Below are 18271 nucleotides of genomic sequence, written 5' to 3'. Positions count from 1 at the left end.
TCACCCCCCTATGCAGTGTGACACTGGGAACTCATTCCTTTGATCTAACTTTGACTTCTCATTATTCCAGCTCCTATCTGCTCCAACCCTGTATGCCTCTTGTAGTCACCATTCCATGTTCAGATAGAGGGCTTTGTTTTATCTTGTTTTAGCTCTGTGTATGAGGGAAAACATGAAGTATTTGTCTTTCTTTATCTGGCTGATTTCATTTAACATGATGTCTTCCAGTTCCATCCATTTGGTTGCAAACGACAGGGCTTTATTCTTTTTTTAGGGCCTAAAACTATTCCAGTGTGTATATAAACCAGAGTTTCTTTATCCATTCATCTGATGATGGACATCCTAGGTGATTCCATATCTTTGCTATTGTGAATAGTGCTGAAATAAATGTGGTAGTGTTGGACAGATAGTTTGCAAATATTTTTTCCCATTCTGTTGGTTGTCTCTTCACTGTGTTCAGTACAAGATGTGGGCATCCCAAATGGTCTTGTATCCATTGCACCAAACACTTGCACTAGATTAAATTTTAGTTTTGATTTTATCTTTATTTTGTCATGTTATGTAATATCTGATTTATTATCATCTAATTGTCTTATTAAATATAATATCAAGATCAACAATTTAAGATGCCATGGAATTGAAAGAATAGACAAAAATATTTTGTGTCTTTTTGCTTACTTCCCATTTATTGCATGTTTTTGACTAGCTCTTATCTCTCGTATATTTCTCATTTATTGAGTTAATTGAATAGTATTTTGGTATATTGAATAGTGTACTTTAATGATTTTTACAGTCGAACTTACTTCATTTGTTTCCTTTTCCCCCTTCAAGGATATGACTTTAATGGGAAAAGCACATCTCAAAACACCTCAGACGCAAGCAGAAATACTTTACACGCAAGCAGAGCAAGGATTAGAGAGAGTTGTTGAGGAACCTCAAATGGTAAAGTCTTTAATAAAAATCCTCTTTGCCTATATTGTAATAATTTGCTTCTTGTTGCTTGAATGTTTATATAGGAATTTCAAAAGTATTTCTTTTTTTAAAAAAAGATTTATTTATTTATTTGAAGGGCAGAGTTACAGAGAGGCAGAGGCAGAGAGAGAGAGCGAGTGGTCATCTATGCCAGATAACTCCTGCAACAACCACAGCTGGGCTGATCTGAAGCCAGGAGCCAGAAGCTTCTTCTGGGTCTCCCATGTGGGTACAGGAGCCCAAGGTCTTGGGCAATCTTCCACTGCTTTCCCAGGCCATAAGCAGAGAGCTGGATTGGAAGAGGAGCAGCTGGACATGAACTAGCCTATATGGGATGCTGGTGTGGGGAGGTGGAGTTTTAGACTACTATGCCCCAGTGCTGGCCCCTGCCTCCAAATTCTTATGTCAAAGCTCTAAACCTCTAAAGCTGTTTTGGAGATAAGGCCTCTAAAAAGGTGATCAAGGTTAAAAGAGGGCATAAGGTTAGGGCCTTTATCCCATGTGAGCATCATCTTCATATTGCGATGTTGGCACATCAGGTGGCAGCTTTGCTTGCTATGCCACCAGCACTGGCTCCAAAAAAATATTTCCTGTTGTCTATTTTAGCACATTTACTCCAACACCACTTTAGGAGGCCTGGCTATTTTGGTTCATTGCTACTGTCTACCATAGACCTCCTGAGCCAAGGCCCAAAACCCTTTTCAGAAGGGTGACATTCTAACAGCTCTTTTGGTTGAGAGATATTCAGATCTAGAAGGTTGATGGAGAAATAAGTTACTAGCTTTTAAGAAAGCATCACTTTAATCTATACTTAGAGAAGTTGTTAAAAGCATCAAGGGGAAAATTTTGTGGAAAAATACAGACAATTGGTGACAGAAGTTTGTTTTAGAAATAAAGCCATCATCTGCAGTGCCAGGATCCCATATGGACGCTGGTTTGAGACCTGGCTGTTCCTCTTCTGATTGAGCTCTCAGCTATGGTCTGGGAAACAATAGAAGATGGCCCAAGTGCTTGGACCCCTGCACCCACGTGGGAGACCTGGAAGAAGCTCCTGGCTCCTGGCTTCAGATTGGTCAAGCTCCAGCCATTGCAGCCATTTGGGAAGCGAACCAGCAGATGGAAGATCTCTCTCTCTCTCTCTCTGCCTCTGCCTCTTTGTAACTCTGCCTTCAAATAAATAAATAAATCTTAAAAAAAAGAAATAAATCTTTTTTATTCATCATTGGCAAAATAATTGTGGGATCCAAAGAAATCTGGGACATGTTCTGGATGAATTGGAAGTGTCTTCCTGGGTATTGAGATCTATATATACAAGAAAAAATTTATTCTCTGTTGACACATTTCTTTACAAAAGATTCATAGAATGATGTCATTAAATAGCAAGCTTCTTTAGTTCCTGAAAATATAACCCCACATACATGAAACTCTAGGTTATACTTTGTTTTTAGGATAACATACAAGTATCCTGTTCAGAAAGCATGTGCAATCTTTTCTGTTTGTGAAAACCACATTAGAGCTGCCACAAATGACAGAACTACTAGAGTTTGAGATGCACATAGTTGAGACCCCGACTTTCCCCGCTTTGTGTCCTGACCTCCTGCCTCAGGACGCAGCATTTAGTTGCATTAGTAGCGACTCGGTAATGGTGTGTAGGTCAATTATCGTGAGACCTTACCATATACACTTCAGGGCTTCAGATGGCTATCATAGATAGCTGCCTCAAGGCGACACCAGTTACAGGTAGATATCAAAACCTCTGATTCCTAAGTCACTAAAAGGTAGAATAAGATGAAAATACAAGATCATGTGGTCTTAGCAAAGTAGAAATGAATTTGATTTAATACCATTCACGACATTCATGTAAAGTGTAGAGAAAGATACTGTTTTGAAGGAAACTCTGAAAAGGAGCCTAGTTTAGATCACCTTCATTACTTGAAATAAATATTTACATAAAAATACCCATTTATTTATAATTCTACTGGAATTCCCTCAATTTTAATGTTTAGAACCTTTCCCTGGCCATTGGCTTTTGATGAGAAGGCTTGCCACTCTTTTAGAAGTAAAATATTTCTTAACTTGGTACCTGGTCATTGTGCACACATTTCTCCATGGTATCCTTTATTCCAGACATGTTTTTGTGGGTGCCTACTCAGTGCCAGAGAGTAGAACTCTATCCATCCTTCCCGCGGTAGCTCCTGGGTGAACCTTACCTGGCAGCACTGTGCAACATCACTGCTGTCCTGGGAGGGCTGCCCTTCGCTGGGCATGTTGCCAGTGAGCAGCTCAGCATCCCAGGCCAGAGCTCTCCTGTTCCTTTTGTCTACCTACTGTTTTGAATATAACAGTTTCCGAACAGTTTCACGGTGACTGATTTGCCCATGTGCTCATGTGCAAAAAAAAAAAAAAAAAAAAAAAAGGGAACATATTCCTTCATTCCCTTTCCTGTTATGTACCAGGCAATGTTTTAGGTGTAGTTGAAACAAATATAGAGCAAACAGTTCTTGTCCTTATTTAGAGTAGACCAATGCACTACTATTTATGGAATATTCTTTTTTCCTTATTTATTATTTATTTTTATTTGCATACATTTCATAAATACAACTTTAGGAGCATAGTAATTCTTCCCACCATACCCACCCTTTCACCCACACTCCTACTTCCCTTCCCCTTCCCTCTTCTGTTCCCAGTCTTGTTTTTTACTAAGCTCTATTTTCATTTAACTTCATACACAGAAGATTAACTATATTCTAGGTAAAGAGTTCAGCATTTTGTATGATGGAGAAAAAGAAAAAGAAAGAGAGAAAGAAAAAAATCAAAACAAACAAAAAAACCCTAAAAACAAAAACAAATAAGAACAAAAGCTAGGGCTGTTCAATGCCAGTATTCCAAAATTCTAAATAATATTTGTGGATTAAAATTGGGTAATGCCCCAATATGGCTGTAAATATAATTTCCTTAAGACTTGTTGAGATACAAATAAAAGTCGATGGGATATTTTTAAGGAGTGCAAAAAGGTTTATTAATGATGTTTGAACATTTTTCATTTGGGTCAGGGATGGAGTTGAAGTGTGTGGGCCTCTGGGTCAGCTCCTCTCCAAGGAAATGAAGTCAGGGCCAAGGAGGAAAAGCTGGCTCAGCAGGAATCCCTTTTCTCAGAGCACAGAGCGTTAGTTCTGGGCAGAGCCTTGATGTGTCACTGGACCCAGAGTTAACCCATGGGCCAAGCTGGGGTAATGGAAGTGAGAACGTGCAGGTGAGTTTTCATTCATTGTGCACCAGCATGTCTGCGTAAGCATGGGGTAGCATCCACAGAAGATTGGAGTCCTTTTACTGCATTGGTTTATGTATAACAACTCTGCAGTAGCTATATGTTCTGACACAAGGTACAGGGAAAACAGTTTATCAGTGCTCATGTTTTTCTTAGGTCAGTTTGAATTTTTCTTTCTAAATCTTCAATGGAAAGTTCAATTTCAACCATACATTTGCTCAATTTCAAGCATATTTTCATATATATGTGTATGTGTATATGTGTGTACATATATACATGTATACATATGTATACATACAAATAAATAAATGTTATATATAATATGGATTTGCTGCCAGACAGTAAGTGCTCCATAACTGCAAACAATGGAAGGGCCAATAAAAAGTGAATTCTTGTATGTTTGCTTTCTCCAACAGGGTGTGCTCAAGGAACTTCCTGAAGCTACATCAAGCATTTTCCAGATGGAGCAGGGCAATGTGTCAGAATGGGGAGACTCAGAAGCAGAAAGCATCGCGTTTAAATCTCCGGAAATTTCAGAGGTCCAGGTTGCTGAGAAAACAAGTAGACCTCTAGAAGATGAGCAACCCACAAAAGATTCAAAAGTAGGCAAGCAGCTGTCTTTAAAGGTAAAAAGTTATTTATGTTGGAAACAGAGTTAAAGAAAAGGCCCAGGCAAGGACCAAGGTGTGGGGCAGGGAGTTCACTCTGAAGAAGAGGCCTCACTAGTAAAAAATTCCCTTGTAGGAAAATAGAACCTATATATTTTTGACGGTTTTCAAAAACTCTCATTTCTCACTGCAACTCTGGAAAGACAAGGCTGATTTTTTAAAAAAGATTTATTTATTTATTTGAAAGAGTTACAGAGAGAGGTAGAGACAAAGAGTCGTCCATCTGCTGATTCACTCCCCAAATGGCCACAACGGCTGGAGCTGCGCCATTCTGAAGCCAGGAGCCAGGAGCCAGGAGCTTCTTCCGGGTCTCCCATGTGGGTGCAGAGGCCCAAGGACTTGGGCCATCTTCCACTGCTTTCCCAGGCCATAGCAGAGAGCTGGACCAGAAGAGGAGCAGCCAGGACTAGAACCGGTGCCCATATGGGGTGCCGGCACTTCAGGCGAGGGCTTTAACCTGCTGCACCACAGTGATGGCCCCAAGGCTGATTTTTGAAAAGGTTTTTTTCCCCTTTTTAAAAACATTTTATTTTAGAAAGGTTTTAACTTTCCGAAACAAAAGTTCTGAGATAGTAATACAAAGAGTTCTTGTCTACCTCTCATCTCCTTTTACCTATTAACATCTTATACTAATATATGTGTCACAATTAATGATACCCAGCTTCCTTTTTTTTTTTTTTAAAGTTCTAAGCCCTTTTATTAAGGAAAGAACAATCTCAGGTTATTCAGAAATTGACCAAGGGTCTTCCAGTTACTGTTTTGAGGGAGTCAGGAAGTATAGTCCAGGGACCAGGACTAAGGAACTTTATAGATTTTCTGACTTTGTTCCATTTATGTTTATCCTAACACTTGAGTCTTTTCCTGTTGTGAGAATGTTTCCTAGGTTCATTTTGTCATTTTCATTTTTTTTTTTAATTTTTGACAGGCAGAGTGGACAGTGAGAGAGAGAGACAGAGAGAAAGGTCTTCCTTTTGCCGTTGGTTCACCCTCCAATGGCCGCCACAGTAGCGCGCTGCGGCCAGCGCACCGCGCTGATCCGATGGCAGGAGCCAGGGGCTTATCCTGGTCTCCCATGGGGTGCAGGGCCCAAGCACTTGGGCCATCCTCCACTGCACTCCCTGGCCACAGCAGAGAGCTGGCCTGGAAGAGGGGCAACCGGGACAGGATCGGTGCCCCGACCGGGACTAGAACCCGGTGTGCCAGCGCCGCAAGGCGGAGGATTAGCCTATTCAGCCGCAGCGCCGGCCCATTTTCATTTTTTAAATCATTTTCATAATTTTTACCATATTTGCCTGTCAGCCCTTCTATTTTTAATACTTTGAATTGAAGTCAATCTCTTTTTAATTTAAAGAAACACATTTATTTTTAAAATTTATGTTATTATTGGGATTCTTGAAAAAGTCTCCTTTCCCTGAACCACAGTATATCATCCTGACACCACCAGGGATCCTCTTCCTGATGGATTCAGGAGGCTAGCCCTCCTTGGGTCAACAGCCTTCAAGGTCAATCCTCCGCTTTCAGGCTCCCTCTCTCCCCACTGATGGTTATGTTTCTTCAGTGCTTCACCCAAGTCAGCTGGCCATTACCTGTTATTCAACTTTTGTCCAAGACTAGATGCCCATTGCTAAAAGTGAGATTTATCTGTGCCTTCCCTGTCCCTTGCCTTTCACGTATAATCAGTCTCTAATGTTCAGATTCTTCCCTAACCTATTGCTTATATATATATATATATATATATATATATATATATATATATTTTTTTTTTTTTTGTCCAGTTACTTCTATCCTATTCTAGGTCCTGGAGAACTTATGTATTACGGGTCAGTGAAATTGTCCCCTAGTTTTTCTTAATTTCTAAAGCCCTACTTTCTTAGTTTCATCCTATCTGACACCAGCCTGTTGATTTTCCAGGAATATTAGGTAATAAGATTCACCAGTAATAGTTGGCCAGAGAAACATCTACCACTGCTTTTGGGGAGAAAAGACTTATTCTATGGTTAGTGACCTACCTCATCATACTGTCTTTCTGAAGCATGGACTTGGGGCATGAAGTAAAGCCTGCTAATGCCAAGCCAAGTGAACCCTTTCATTGTTAACTACCCCAGGTGCATTCTGTATGTTAGGCTTCTGGCTCCTTGATGAAAAGTTTTTAGGCTGGTGGGCACAGAGGTTTCAGTTACCCTTCCATCTCAACATTAGAACACTGGCAATAACATGTGGATATAAATTCTAAATAATTACACACTAAATGTGTTGAGTGAAATGGATTTTCTGGGGCCGGTGCCATGGCACAGTAGGTTAATCCTACTGCAGCGCTGGCATCCCATATGGGCACTGGTTCTAGTCCCGGCTACTCCTCTTCCAATCCAGGTCTCTGCTATGGCCTGGGAAAGTAGTAGAAGATGGACCAAGTCTTTGGGCCCCTGTACCTACGTGGGAGACCCAGAGGAAGCTCTTGGCTCCTGGCTTTGGATCAGCACAGCTCCAGCCGTTGTGGCCATTTGAGGAATGAACCAACAGATGGAAGATGTTTCTCTCTGTCTCTTCTTCTCACTGTCTGTAACTCTACCTCTCAAATAAATATATAAAATCTTTAAAAAAAAAATGGATTTTCTGTCAGTGGCTTAGCCATCATGGCCTGTCAAGAATTTAGATCCCTCAGAAAAGCCCTGTAATGTTAATTCTTTTGGTTTGTTGTGGTTTACCTAATTATTAAATATTATTAAGAAATTATGCAAGATTATTTTTTTTTTGATTGAAAGAAGTAGTACTTTTTTTTTTTTTTTGGACAGGCAGAGTGGACACTGAAAGAGAGAGAGAGAGAGACAGAGAGAAAGGTCTTCCTTTACCATTGGTTCACCCTCCAATGGCTGCTGCAGCCAGCACACCGCGCTGATTCGAAGCCAGGAACCAGGTGCTTCTCCTGGTCTCCCATGTGGGTGCAGGGCCCAAGGACCTGGGCCATCCTCCACTGCACTCCCGGGCCACAGCATAGAGCTGGAGTGTAAGAGGGGCAGCCGGGATAGAATCCGGCGCCCTGACCGGGACTAGAACCTGGGTTACCGGCGCCACAGGTGGAGGATTAGCCTATTGAGCTGCGGCCCCGGCCAAAAGAAGTAGTACTTTCTAAGCTAACTAGAATTTATTGAGTATTTACCATGTGCCAGCCACTTTGCTGTATGTTTATATTTACATTTATAATAGTATCATAATAACTTATTTATTTAATTATTTTAATGGCAAAGTAACAGAGAGAGAGAGAGAAATAGAGAAAGATTTACTGTTCACTGGTCCACTCCCTAAATGGTCACAATGGCTGGGGCTGGACCAGGCTGAAGCCAGGAGCATAGAACTCCATCCGAGTCTCCTACAAAGGTGGTAGGGGCCCAAGTACTTGGGCCACCTTCTCTTGCTTTCCCAGATGCGTAAGCAGAGAGCTGGGATTGGAAGTGGAGCACCTGGGTCTCAAACAGACACTAAGATGGGGTTTAGGCACTGAGCCTTAACTCTGGCCCAACGTCTCTATTATTACTCTTGTTTTATAATTGAAAAAACTGAGCAGTAAAGAAGTTAAGTAATTTGCTCAAGATACACAACTTGCCCAGCTTATGTAGTTACATGGTAAAGGCAGTACTTTGGGGTTGTCTAATTCTAGAATCTTCATTCTTCACCGCTTTGTAAGACTGCCCTTTCAAAACAACAAGTAACAGATGTTTGGTTAAGTGCAAGAACAAAGACTGTCATTGCAAAAATGACTAAGGATGGTGTCTATTATGACAGAATGGTTTAATAAGAAAGACTTGGAAAATTGGCTAGGAGGACTCTAAACTGAAACCAGAAATATTTTGAAGGAAGGAAAAGACAATGCCCAATAAGAAATTGTGCAATTATAGTTTAATGTCGTAAAATAGTGTGGGACACACTAGGGATGCTATAGAAAATAGTACTTGGGGCCAGCGCTGTGGCTCACTTGGTTAATCCTCCGCCTGTGGCACCAGCATCCCATATGGGTGCCGGGTACTAGTCCCAATTGCTCCTCTTCCAGTCCAGCTCTCTGCTGTGGCCCGGGAGGGCAGTGGAGGATGGCCCAAGTGCTTGGGCCCTGCACCCACATGGGAGACCAGGAGGAAGCACCTGGCTCCTGGATTCGGATCGGTGCAGCGCAGGCCTTGGTGGCCATTTGGGGGGTGAACCAACGAAAGGAAGACCTTTCTCTCTGTCTCTTTCTCTCACTGTCCATATCTCTACCTGTCAAATAAAAAAAAGAAAAAAGAAAATAGTACTCGTATTACTGTGACTCATTTCACCAAGAATCTTTTTTCTATTTATTTGTATTAACACCTCAAGATCAATTCTTATCCATGAACTGGTCTCTGATAGGGACATTTAAGGTCATAAGGCTAGTCTCTAGTATCTCTGGGCACAAAAATGAGGAATACCACAGTCTGTATCAAGTTAAATTGAGGCAATGAGAAGACCTTTTTAATAATAGTAGTAAGTAGAACTAGCACAGAGGTATCATAAAAGAGCAATTCAGGACTTCAACTGCTCAGACATATTCTGGAAGGTCCCATTCAGCAAAAAACGAATAGGATTTGGTAAATCATCATCATTTCATTGACCATTTCTTCTCTTAAAAGGTCATTAATAAAGAAAAGGTCTAAATTATGGCCAACCACAAGAAAGCTGAGAAGGAAATTGTAGCAACCTTGTGAAGAAATGACTGACACAATAGCCAGTGATAGGATTGTTGAGCATTTTGAGAGAAAATGTTAGTAAAAGTCTGTAAAAAATAAAGATTTGATCACACAACCTGGGATTCTAAATGGAAGAAATTTTAGGAGATGTGGAATGTACTTAAACTCCCCAAATTCTCACAAGCAATTATGAATGATCTATTGCCTTCAAAGTAAAAAAAAACTTGAAGATGAAAGAAGAAATATATACTTATAGGTAAACATAAAAGTCACATGTGGCTATGACAGTTACACCAAGAACCCTGAGATCCAGAATGGGTTGAGGCCTGTGAATAATGCTAAGAACAAAAAAAGTGTTTTTCATGTTAGTTTTGGAGGAAAGAGAGGACTAAGGAAAGATAACTCTGTCATTATGGATGAACAGTGTGATGACAACAGATGACATAGCTGCCTTAATTTATTCTTTTGAAAAAGCTTGAGGTTTTAAATAAACAGAAATATAACAAAGAGAAAAGGAAGCTGATAAACTTGTACTTGGCTTCTTTTAAATCTGACAAGGAGAATGATCTTTAGAAGTAAGAGAAGAATTGATTAAAGAACTTGAAGCTCAAGATTTATAAAAGATTTTAAAAGTTAGCTTAGCTACCTGAGCCTGCTGGCTCAGGTGCAGAGGGTTTTTGCCTGTTGTCAGCAGCAGCTTTGAGGAGCTAGGCAGTGGGAGAGGAGCTAGAAACCTGGCACCGCAAATCTTTGTTCTTTTAAGATTAACGGTTGTGATTTATGCAACTTATGTATCGCTCTTCAAACCCCTGTAAAAGGAAGCAGTGATCATATGGAACATGGTTTTCCTAAGGACAAGCCATGGGAAACCAACCTCATTTCCTTTCCTGCCTTTATTAGACTGAACATCATCAGATCAGTGATGGACCTAGTGTTCCACGATTTCCAGGCATGGGGTCCTCTACCTTTTACTAACCATGTGATCTTGGGCAAATTTCATTTTTAAAAAAAGATTTATTTATTTGAAAGGCAGAGTTACAGAGAGGGAGAGAAGTCTTTCATCCATTGGTTCACTCCCTAAATGGCTGCAATGGCTGGAGCTGGGCCAATCCGAAGCCAGGAGCCAGGAGCTTCTTCCATGTCTCCCTTGTGGGTGCAGGGGCCGAAGGAGTTGGGCCATCTTCTACTGCTTTCCCAGGCCATAGCAGAGAGCTGGATCAGAAGTAGAACAGCCGGGACTCACATTGGCGCCCATATGGGATGTCGGCACTGCAGGTGACAGCTTTACCTGCTATGCCACAAAACCAGCCCCAGGCAAATTTCTGATTTGATTGTGTGTCCATGTTGTAAAATGAGCATAATGACAGTGCCTACCTCATAATTGTTGTTATGAGGATTACATATAGATGATTCACTATAAAGCATTTAAAATGAGACCGGGCACACAGAAAACTCAGCAATTAGTAGTAAGTGATAGTATCATCTGAATTTCAGCAATCCAATTATGAAATCTTCCCAATGGCAGTTTTGTAGAGGAAATTGTCATCAGGTAAACTGCTATATAGATTTGTAATTAGTTATGCAAGGAAGCACAATTAGTGATGTAGAGTTGTGTCCAATTCAACTTATTTCCCAATAATTTGGATGAAAATATGGAATACTAATGTATTGGATTTGAAGATGACATTTAAAATGTGATTGAAAATTTGGTCAGCCAGTTCTCAGATGAAATTTAAATGGGATAAACATATTTATGGTTCTGCCTTTGGGCCCACAAACAGAGTGTGAAGGCATGAAATGTAATGAATTAACATAATGTAAAAGGACTCAGTATTTAGGCTATACTGTAGCTTTGTGATAGGAAGACAAATGCAATCATAGCTTGCATTGATTGACAAATGCCATAAAAGAGGATCATTTTTCTATTGGCTAAACTGGTCATATCCCACCTCAAATGCTATGCTCAAATCTGGGTATCTAGTCTCAGGAGGACTCAGATTAAGGAGTGGAGAAAGCATTTGAGATGACGAAGCACAATCCTGCAAAGCCTTGTCATGTAAAGGAGAGTTGAGGAGACTGGGAAAAGTATGGTTATCTGGAGGAAAAGCAGGCCCAGGGGAGTAAACTCTGTTCAAATAGTTGGCTGTCAAATGGAAAAGATCGAAATTGTACCTGTTTGGTTCATAAAGTTGGAATTAAAACTTGTGGATGAAAGTTGTTAGGTTCTGTAAAAAATAAACATACAGAAATTCCAACAACTGGAAGCGTTTCAAAGAGAAAGTGGCCATCTTTAGATGTATCCAAGTTCTCTGTTCCTGACCACGTTCACGCCAGGTAATGACTGCTTGGTGGAGGTACTGTGGAGAAAATTCAAAGATTAACTGGATGGCGAGATGGGAAGCTCTGTACTCATTGGACTTTCATTATTTTTCGTTACTTCTTTATTCAAGAAGTTGCAAAAGCTCTCTTTATTCCCCTATCAAGCCTATACTCCCTACATAATTTATAAGAACTTTGTTTATCTGGTTGCTTCCTACTTATTCAACTGTATCCTGCTTTCTTCAAGAAAGGTCTGCTCTCTTCAAGCTGTTTCAAAACAATGCAGAGTAACTCACAGAGAAAAATATCTTTATAGGTATAATTACCATGAATTCTGCAAAATTTCTAGGAAATCTAAAAACTGTATCTCTATATATACTGTAAATAAGAGACACTGCTTTATGAAACAAAATGTGTTTGACTTTTGACTTTTTCCCAAGAACTACCAACAGAAAACAGTACGATTGTAAGAAGGACAAATTGATGAACATTAGTCAAATATATATATATATATATATATATATATATATATATAGCATTGAAGTTCTTTTAAGTTTGTACTTGTAATCACCAGTCATATCAAACTTGGGAAACTAAGCATGTGTTCTATTAAAAATATCAACTAAGTAGATTTATGGAGGGAAAGACTTATTTCTTCTTCAATATTTCAAAGTAATAAATGAAAAATATTATAAATAAGTGTGGTGCTAGCACTTTTATTGCTGTGAAGGTTTATATGCAAAAATATAGAAATGGATTTAGAGGGAAAGAACTCATCTTTAGGATTTATGCTGTTACATATATAGAAATCAGGGGTTTAAATATGAGATGGGTTATTAAATATGAGACAGACCTAACTCGAATGTTATAGATTCCCTTAACAGCACACTTTATATATATCTTTTTTTGCAGGAGAAATCTTCAAAATTATTGCATATCACAGGGAAAGGAGTTAAGCGAATGCAAAAAAGTAATTTAGGAATTCCACCACTGAGACCAGGAAAATCTTTAAAATTCCTTCGGGCTCAAAACCTACCTAAAAAGTAAATTCCTTAAGCTTACAAATTTTACTATATGAAGTGAAATTATTTGGTAGCATTTGAACATGAAAATGTGCTTTCTAAAAGGAAAACTAAATGTTTTAGAAATTATATATGAGATCCAAGATAAAGCAGCTCGGAGGAAAAGTTGGAGGCATGTTTTATAGTCTGGATGTATATGCTGTTCTCTGTGATTTCTTCTATTCCCTTTTGACCAGTGCACTTACTTGAATGATGTACCAGTAAATGGAATGAAAGTAGTTCTTTTTGAGGCTAAAGAAAATTAAATATTGACATGTTGGATATGAAATTTTTGGTTACTGCAATTCCTGATTTGGATTAACCGATCGCATTGGTTAATTTTGTTATGATATTGTGGAGCTATTGTTATGATAAAAAATACCAAAATGTCCACAGGTCAATCAATTTGATAATTTAGGTGGCTCTCTATTTTTCTACCCTAATGTTTCATCTTTCACCACCTCCCAACTCATATTTTTAATGGGGTTTTCTTATTACCCAGGATTACACATACAACCACATTTTGAATGATAGCATGTAAATGCAATTCAGATTATGGTTTACCTTTCACTATTTGCCTTGTTGAAACTCTAGTTTTCTCCCCATTCCACCACTAGGTTTTTATGGGTTGGTTTATTCTAGATCATTCTTCATTTAACTCTTTATAGGAGTTTAAAGAAGCTTTAATTATTAGCTTTTGTTGTTGCTTAGGGCACTGAAAGGTGTGCTGGACATGGAAGACAACCTTTTTTATGGCTAGCCTAAACTTTGTAAATGGATATTACTCACAATTTAGTAGCTGAGAATAGACTCATGGGAAAAGAATTCCAAAGTTTATGAAACAGTCAAATTGGCATTTAAGTGACCCTGTACATGCCATTGCTTATCTGCATTGCTTTAAGCTCATTTAGTTAGTGAGATTATGTATTAAAACAAATAGTGATAGCAGACAACAAGTATTTTACCTTCAATAAATAGTTACTGTCAGATTATCAATGAAGCAGAAACGTCTTGATTTTTTTCCCCAAAAAACCTTGCATTTAGTGCATTAAGCAAAGTAGCATGGCCACACACAGAGCCTGTCTTTTCTTTTTTATGTCTTAGTGTTTCAAAGAATGACAAATAGTCCTGTTTAAGGAGAGAGTGCTATAAAAACACACAGTCTTTCCTGAGCATGCCAAAAATATTTGTAGATCTTACTGATATTTATAGTGATGTTTTAATTCATTAACTGAAAATTAGAAATTTCTATTAGAAATAAGAGGAATAAAAATTTGATATTTTAGAATTTATTTAATAAAAGACAATCTGGAAAACTGTTTCTAGAAATCTTTTCCTTGAAGCTTTTCTTCTCCCTCTTTCAACATTTTTTTTTCAACCTAACTCTTCTCACCGGTGACTAACACTCAACTTAAACTGTTTTCTCGGGAATTCAACCATGTATTGCAGCATAATGTTATTTATCTCAATAACCCAGGGAGATTTACTTGCTGATCTATGTTGTTAAAACTCTAATGGTAGCATAGGAATTCAGATTGGCCATGATGCTTTCTTCAGGAAAAAAAAAAATCAGTAAGGTAATCTCAGGCACATTCCACTAGCCAGGACCTGTCCCAGGCAGAGTGGTGGTGTGGGTGAGCTTGACATCAGAGCTCACCTTTTATCACCTCTTATTTTTCAGACCTTTTTTAGGAACCCAGAGTGCCTATTGTCCTGGGTTCCTGGGTACACCCTTTTACTCCTTTAGTTAGGCCTCTTTGTCTCAGATATTTCCAAATGCTTTAAATTTTCTTTTCTTTTCTCACATGGACATGTACACATTCCATTGTCCTTTTCATGTTGGACCATAGGCTGTTTTGTAAATTCCATAAACCACTTTCTATTACTAATTCAATAATATATATATACTATGTTTAGCAATGGATTGGTTGTTGTGTGGTACAAATTAATAATAGCAGTAGAAGCAAAACAAGCATTTCTTAAAAGACTCCCATAGACTGGGAATGATATATCTGTTATTTTTATCAGTTATGAGAAAGTTAAGAATTAGGGATTTTTATTTTAAGTTTTCTGAAGACTTTCAGCAAAGCCAGTAACAACATATACAAGTGTCCAAACCAATATTCTGATCCAGGCCCAGCCAACTCTAAAGTCTATATTCTTTTCTTTAAATAAGAATTTATTTATTTGAGAGGCAGAGTTACAGACAGAGAAAGGGAGATACAGAGAGGAAGGTCTTCCATCCGCTGGTTCACTCCCCAGATGGCTGCAACAGCCAGAGCTGGGCTGATCTGAAGCCAGGAGCCAGGAGCTTCTGGGTCTCCTATATGAGTGTGGGGGTCCAAGTACTTGGACCATCTTCTACTGCTTTCCCAGGCCATTAGCAGAGAGCTGGATCAGAAGAGCAGCCGGGAAATGAACTGGTGCCCATATGGGATGCCTGTGTTGCATGCAGAGGTTTAGCCTACTGTACTATTGTGCCAGCCCCAAAAGTCTATATTCTTTACACTTTGCTAATTTCCAAAGCAGTCTCAAACACACAGAACAGTCAATGGACATACCATCATTGACTAGACAAAGGGTCAAAATGAGTAGCACAAGGCTAGGGCAATATATAAAGAGACATTTCTCGAAAAGGGAAAGGAAAAGGAAAAAAAAGAAAAGGTAAACTTTATAGTGAAGTGTGCCCTTGAGATATTCTCTGAAGGATGTTTAGTTGTACACTACAGGGTGGAATCCTTTGTATCTTTAAACACAGGAATGAACTAACAGGTCTAGCCTTGTGATTTGTCCTGGGATGTGATGTTGGAGGCATCTCTGCCATGTGAGAGACACTTTCTAAATGCACGCACTCTTCTTTTCTAAAGCAACTTTGTGCAGGGTGCATCAATATTGTGTTTCAAAACTTACCATGGTATAGAGAAATGAATTGGCTTCTTTATAACCAAGGATTTGAATCCAGGGTATCTCACTCCAGAATCTATAGTCTTAACCACTGTTCTGGAATTAAAGCCAGATGCTATGAGCCTAGAGAAAGGATTAGAGAGATGCAGTAACAAAGAGCCATTGTGCTAGGTAAAGGAGTACTTAAGGAAAATCCATCCTTTAGGATTTTGCAGAGGGGAAGATGCAGAGGGTGTCGTATTCGATCCCACTGGCAAACACTTGCCTGTGTAGACTGAGATGAAGTGGACCTTGACTTGGGTCTGCTGGTGAGGATAGAGAAGGAGTACAGCTGAGCAGACGTGTGCAGGGGACAGAGTGTTGTTCATTGGATATACAGGTGAGGGAGAGAAAGTCGAAGATGCTTTGTATCTTGAAGATGAGGAATCTGTCCAGAAGAATTAGTGATACGTGAGATGAGTTACAGGAGCTCTTGGTGAACAGGACTTCCCTTTTTTTGTAAAAACAAAATTTTTAAAGAGAGAAAGATAATGAATATTAATGAGAACTTCTCAAATGCCCACAACAGCTGGGGTTAGGTTGACACTGAAGCAAGGAGCTGAGACAAAATCCAGATCTCCCATGTGGGTGACAAGAATCCAGTTACGAGAGTCATCACTGTTGCCTCCAATGGTCTGTATTAGCAGGAAGCTGGAGTCAGTAGCTAGAGCTGGGAATTGAACACAGGTAGTGTGATGTGGGACACAGGTGTCTTAGACCACAAAGCAAAATGCCATTTGCACTGTTGAACAAGAAGTTCAAACCCTAGAAGCTACACTGGTTTAGAAACTGGAGAAGGAAAAGTCAATGACTAAGTCAAACTTTGATGCTTGTGAGAGGTAGATGGAAAGCTAGAGTTGTGCAGGCTTAAGTGTCATGGAAAAAGAGTGATTTCAGGAAGAGTCATCATTATTAAAGCTATGATTTGGATGTCATAAGAGAATATGACCTGAAGATCTAAAATTGATTTGATTTGATGAAAAGAAGGTCATTTGTTTAATGTAAAAGTATGTTTTAGTAGGGATGAAGTAGTGTATCCATTCAGGAGTCAGTAGACATTAATAGGAAAGACATTTGGCTTATAGCCATCAAAGTTTTGTTTGAATCCCAATAGTCACTCCTGATTTGGTAACTGATCCAAAATAAGCCTACCCCAAAATAAGGACAACGATACCTAAAATATCGTGGGAGTTAAGAATGTGTGTAAAGCACCTTGCACAAAGCCTGGCACATAGTAGTTGTTCAGTAAGTGTTCATTGAATGGATGGCCAGTGGCATTGGTGATTAAGAAGATAGATGGTCATGCCCTCCTCCGTACTTTGGGAAGACAGAGAAGAAACAAATTTCAGCAGAGTGAGAAGGGAGATGGTGCTTTACTAGGAGAGGCCCAGGGTTCCACTGGAGCTGGTTAACTGATGATGCGCCTCATATCACTCTGTTTATGTTGTTCTTCAGAGACAGCAGCAGCACTTGAGCAGAGTTGCAAAGGAGTAATGTGTGATGCGTGACTATGGTCTCCCCGGAATTAGTTATAGAAATCAGGAGAGAGGGAGAGAGGGAAGTTTAGGGGTGGGATGATAACGGATTTGCTTTTAGCCCTGTTGATTCTAGAATGTCTGTAGAACATGTAGGTTGAGATATTTAGCTGGGAACCGGATATGTATTTGTAGCTGTGGACAATGGCCTGAGATTGTGTTATTAAATTTGTTTTAAATCATTATGATAGATTTAAACACAACCTCCTACACTTACATATCCTTTAGAACCTTAATGAAATTGCCAGTTGCAAAAGGACTAAATCAGCTCCCTTTCATGTCTCTGTTGCAGAATTCCACATGACTACTGCACCCCCCACCTTCATGATCTGTGCACCACCACCCCAGCTCAGGAGCTGCCTGTTGACTTGCGCCTGGCTTCTCGGCTGTATCACACCGCTGACAAGAAAGGCCACGATATGCTCCGGGAAATATTTGGATTTCCTTTCTTAGATGATCACTTTACAGAAGAAGAACAAAGAAATAGGTAAGAATTCTCCTGGTGATTTTGTTTCACACTGTATTTAAATTGTCAAAGAAAATCTGAGGTTTTGGTTTTCGAGAGTTGATTCTTTCTTGGACACCAGAGAGGAGCAGTTGTTACACTCCCATTGCTCCCCCAGTGCAGACACAGCCAGGTCGGGGTCTCCATTTTATACACTAATCAATTAAGGAAAAAAAGAGAGTGAGCTTCTATCATCCTGCCCCTGCCTTGTCCAAAGCACCTGTTTTCACTGCTGTGAGAGAGTACATGCTGTCAAGTCTCCTGCCTTTTAGCAGAGGTGGTAGAAATCCTGAAAGTAATATA

At 39.5% G+C, this 18271-nt stretch overlaps 1 protein-coding gene across 1 annotated transcript in view; it reads left to right on the top strand.

Annotated features, from left to right (window-relative positions):
• The window catches only part of TTC6 (tetratricopeptide repeat domain 6), a 267326-nt gene that overhangs the window by 97775 nt on the left and 151280 nt on the right, over positions 1-18271 (top strand). Inside the window, exons 3-6 of the mRNA XM_062206582.1 lie at positions 832-942; positions 4657-4866; positions 12837-12967; positions 17756-17950. Coding sequence (XP_062062566.1) covers positions 832-942; positions 4657-4866; positions 12837-12967; positions 17756-17950 — 647 coding nt within the window. The remainder of the gene's footprint in view (positions 1-831; positions 943-4656; positions 4867-12836; positions 12968-17755; positions 17951-18271) is intronic.

The sequence above is a fragment of the Lepus europaeus genome, chromosome 11, assembly GCF_033115175.1.
Source record: "Lepus europaeus isolate LE1 chromosome 11, mLepTim1.pri, whole genome shotgun sequence".
In the NCBI taxonomy this organism is placed as follows: domain Eukaryota; kingdom Metazoa; phylum Chordata; class Mammalia; order Lagomorpha; family Leporidae; genus Lepus; species Lepus europaeus.
The sequence above is the reverse complement of the archived record's forward strand: the minus strand, read 5'-3'. Positions and strand labels throughout refer to the sequence as shown.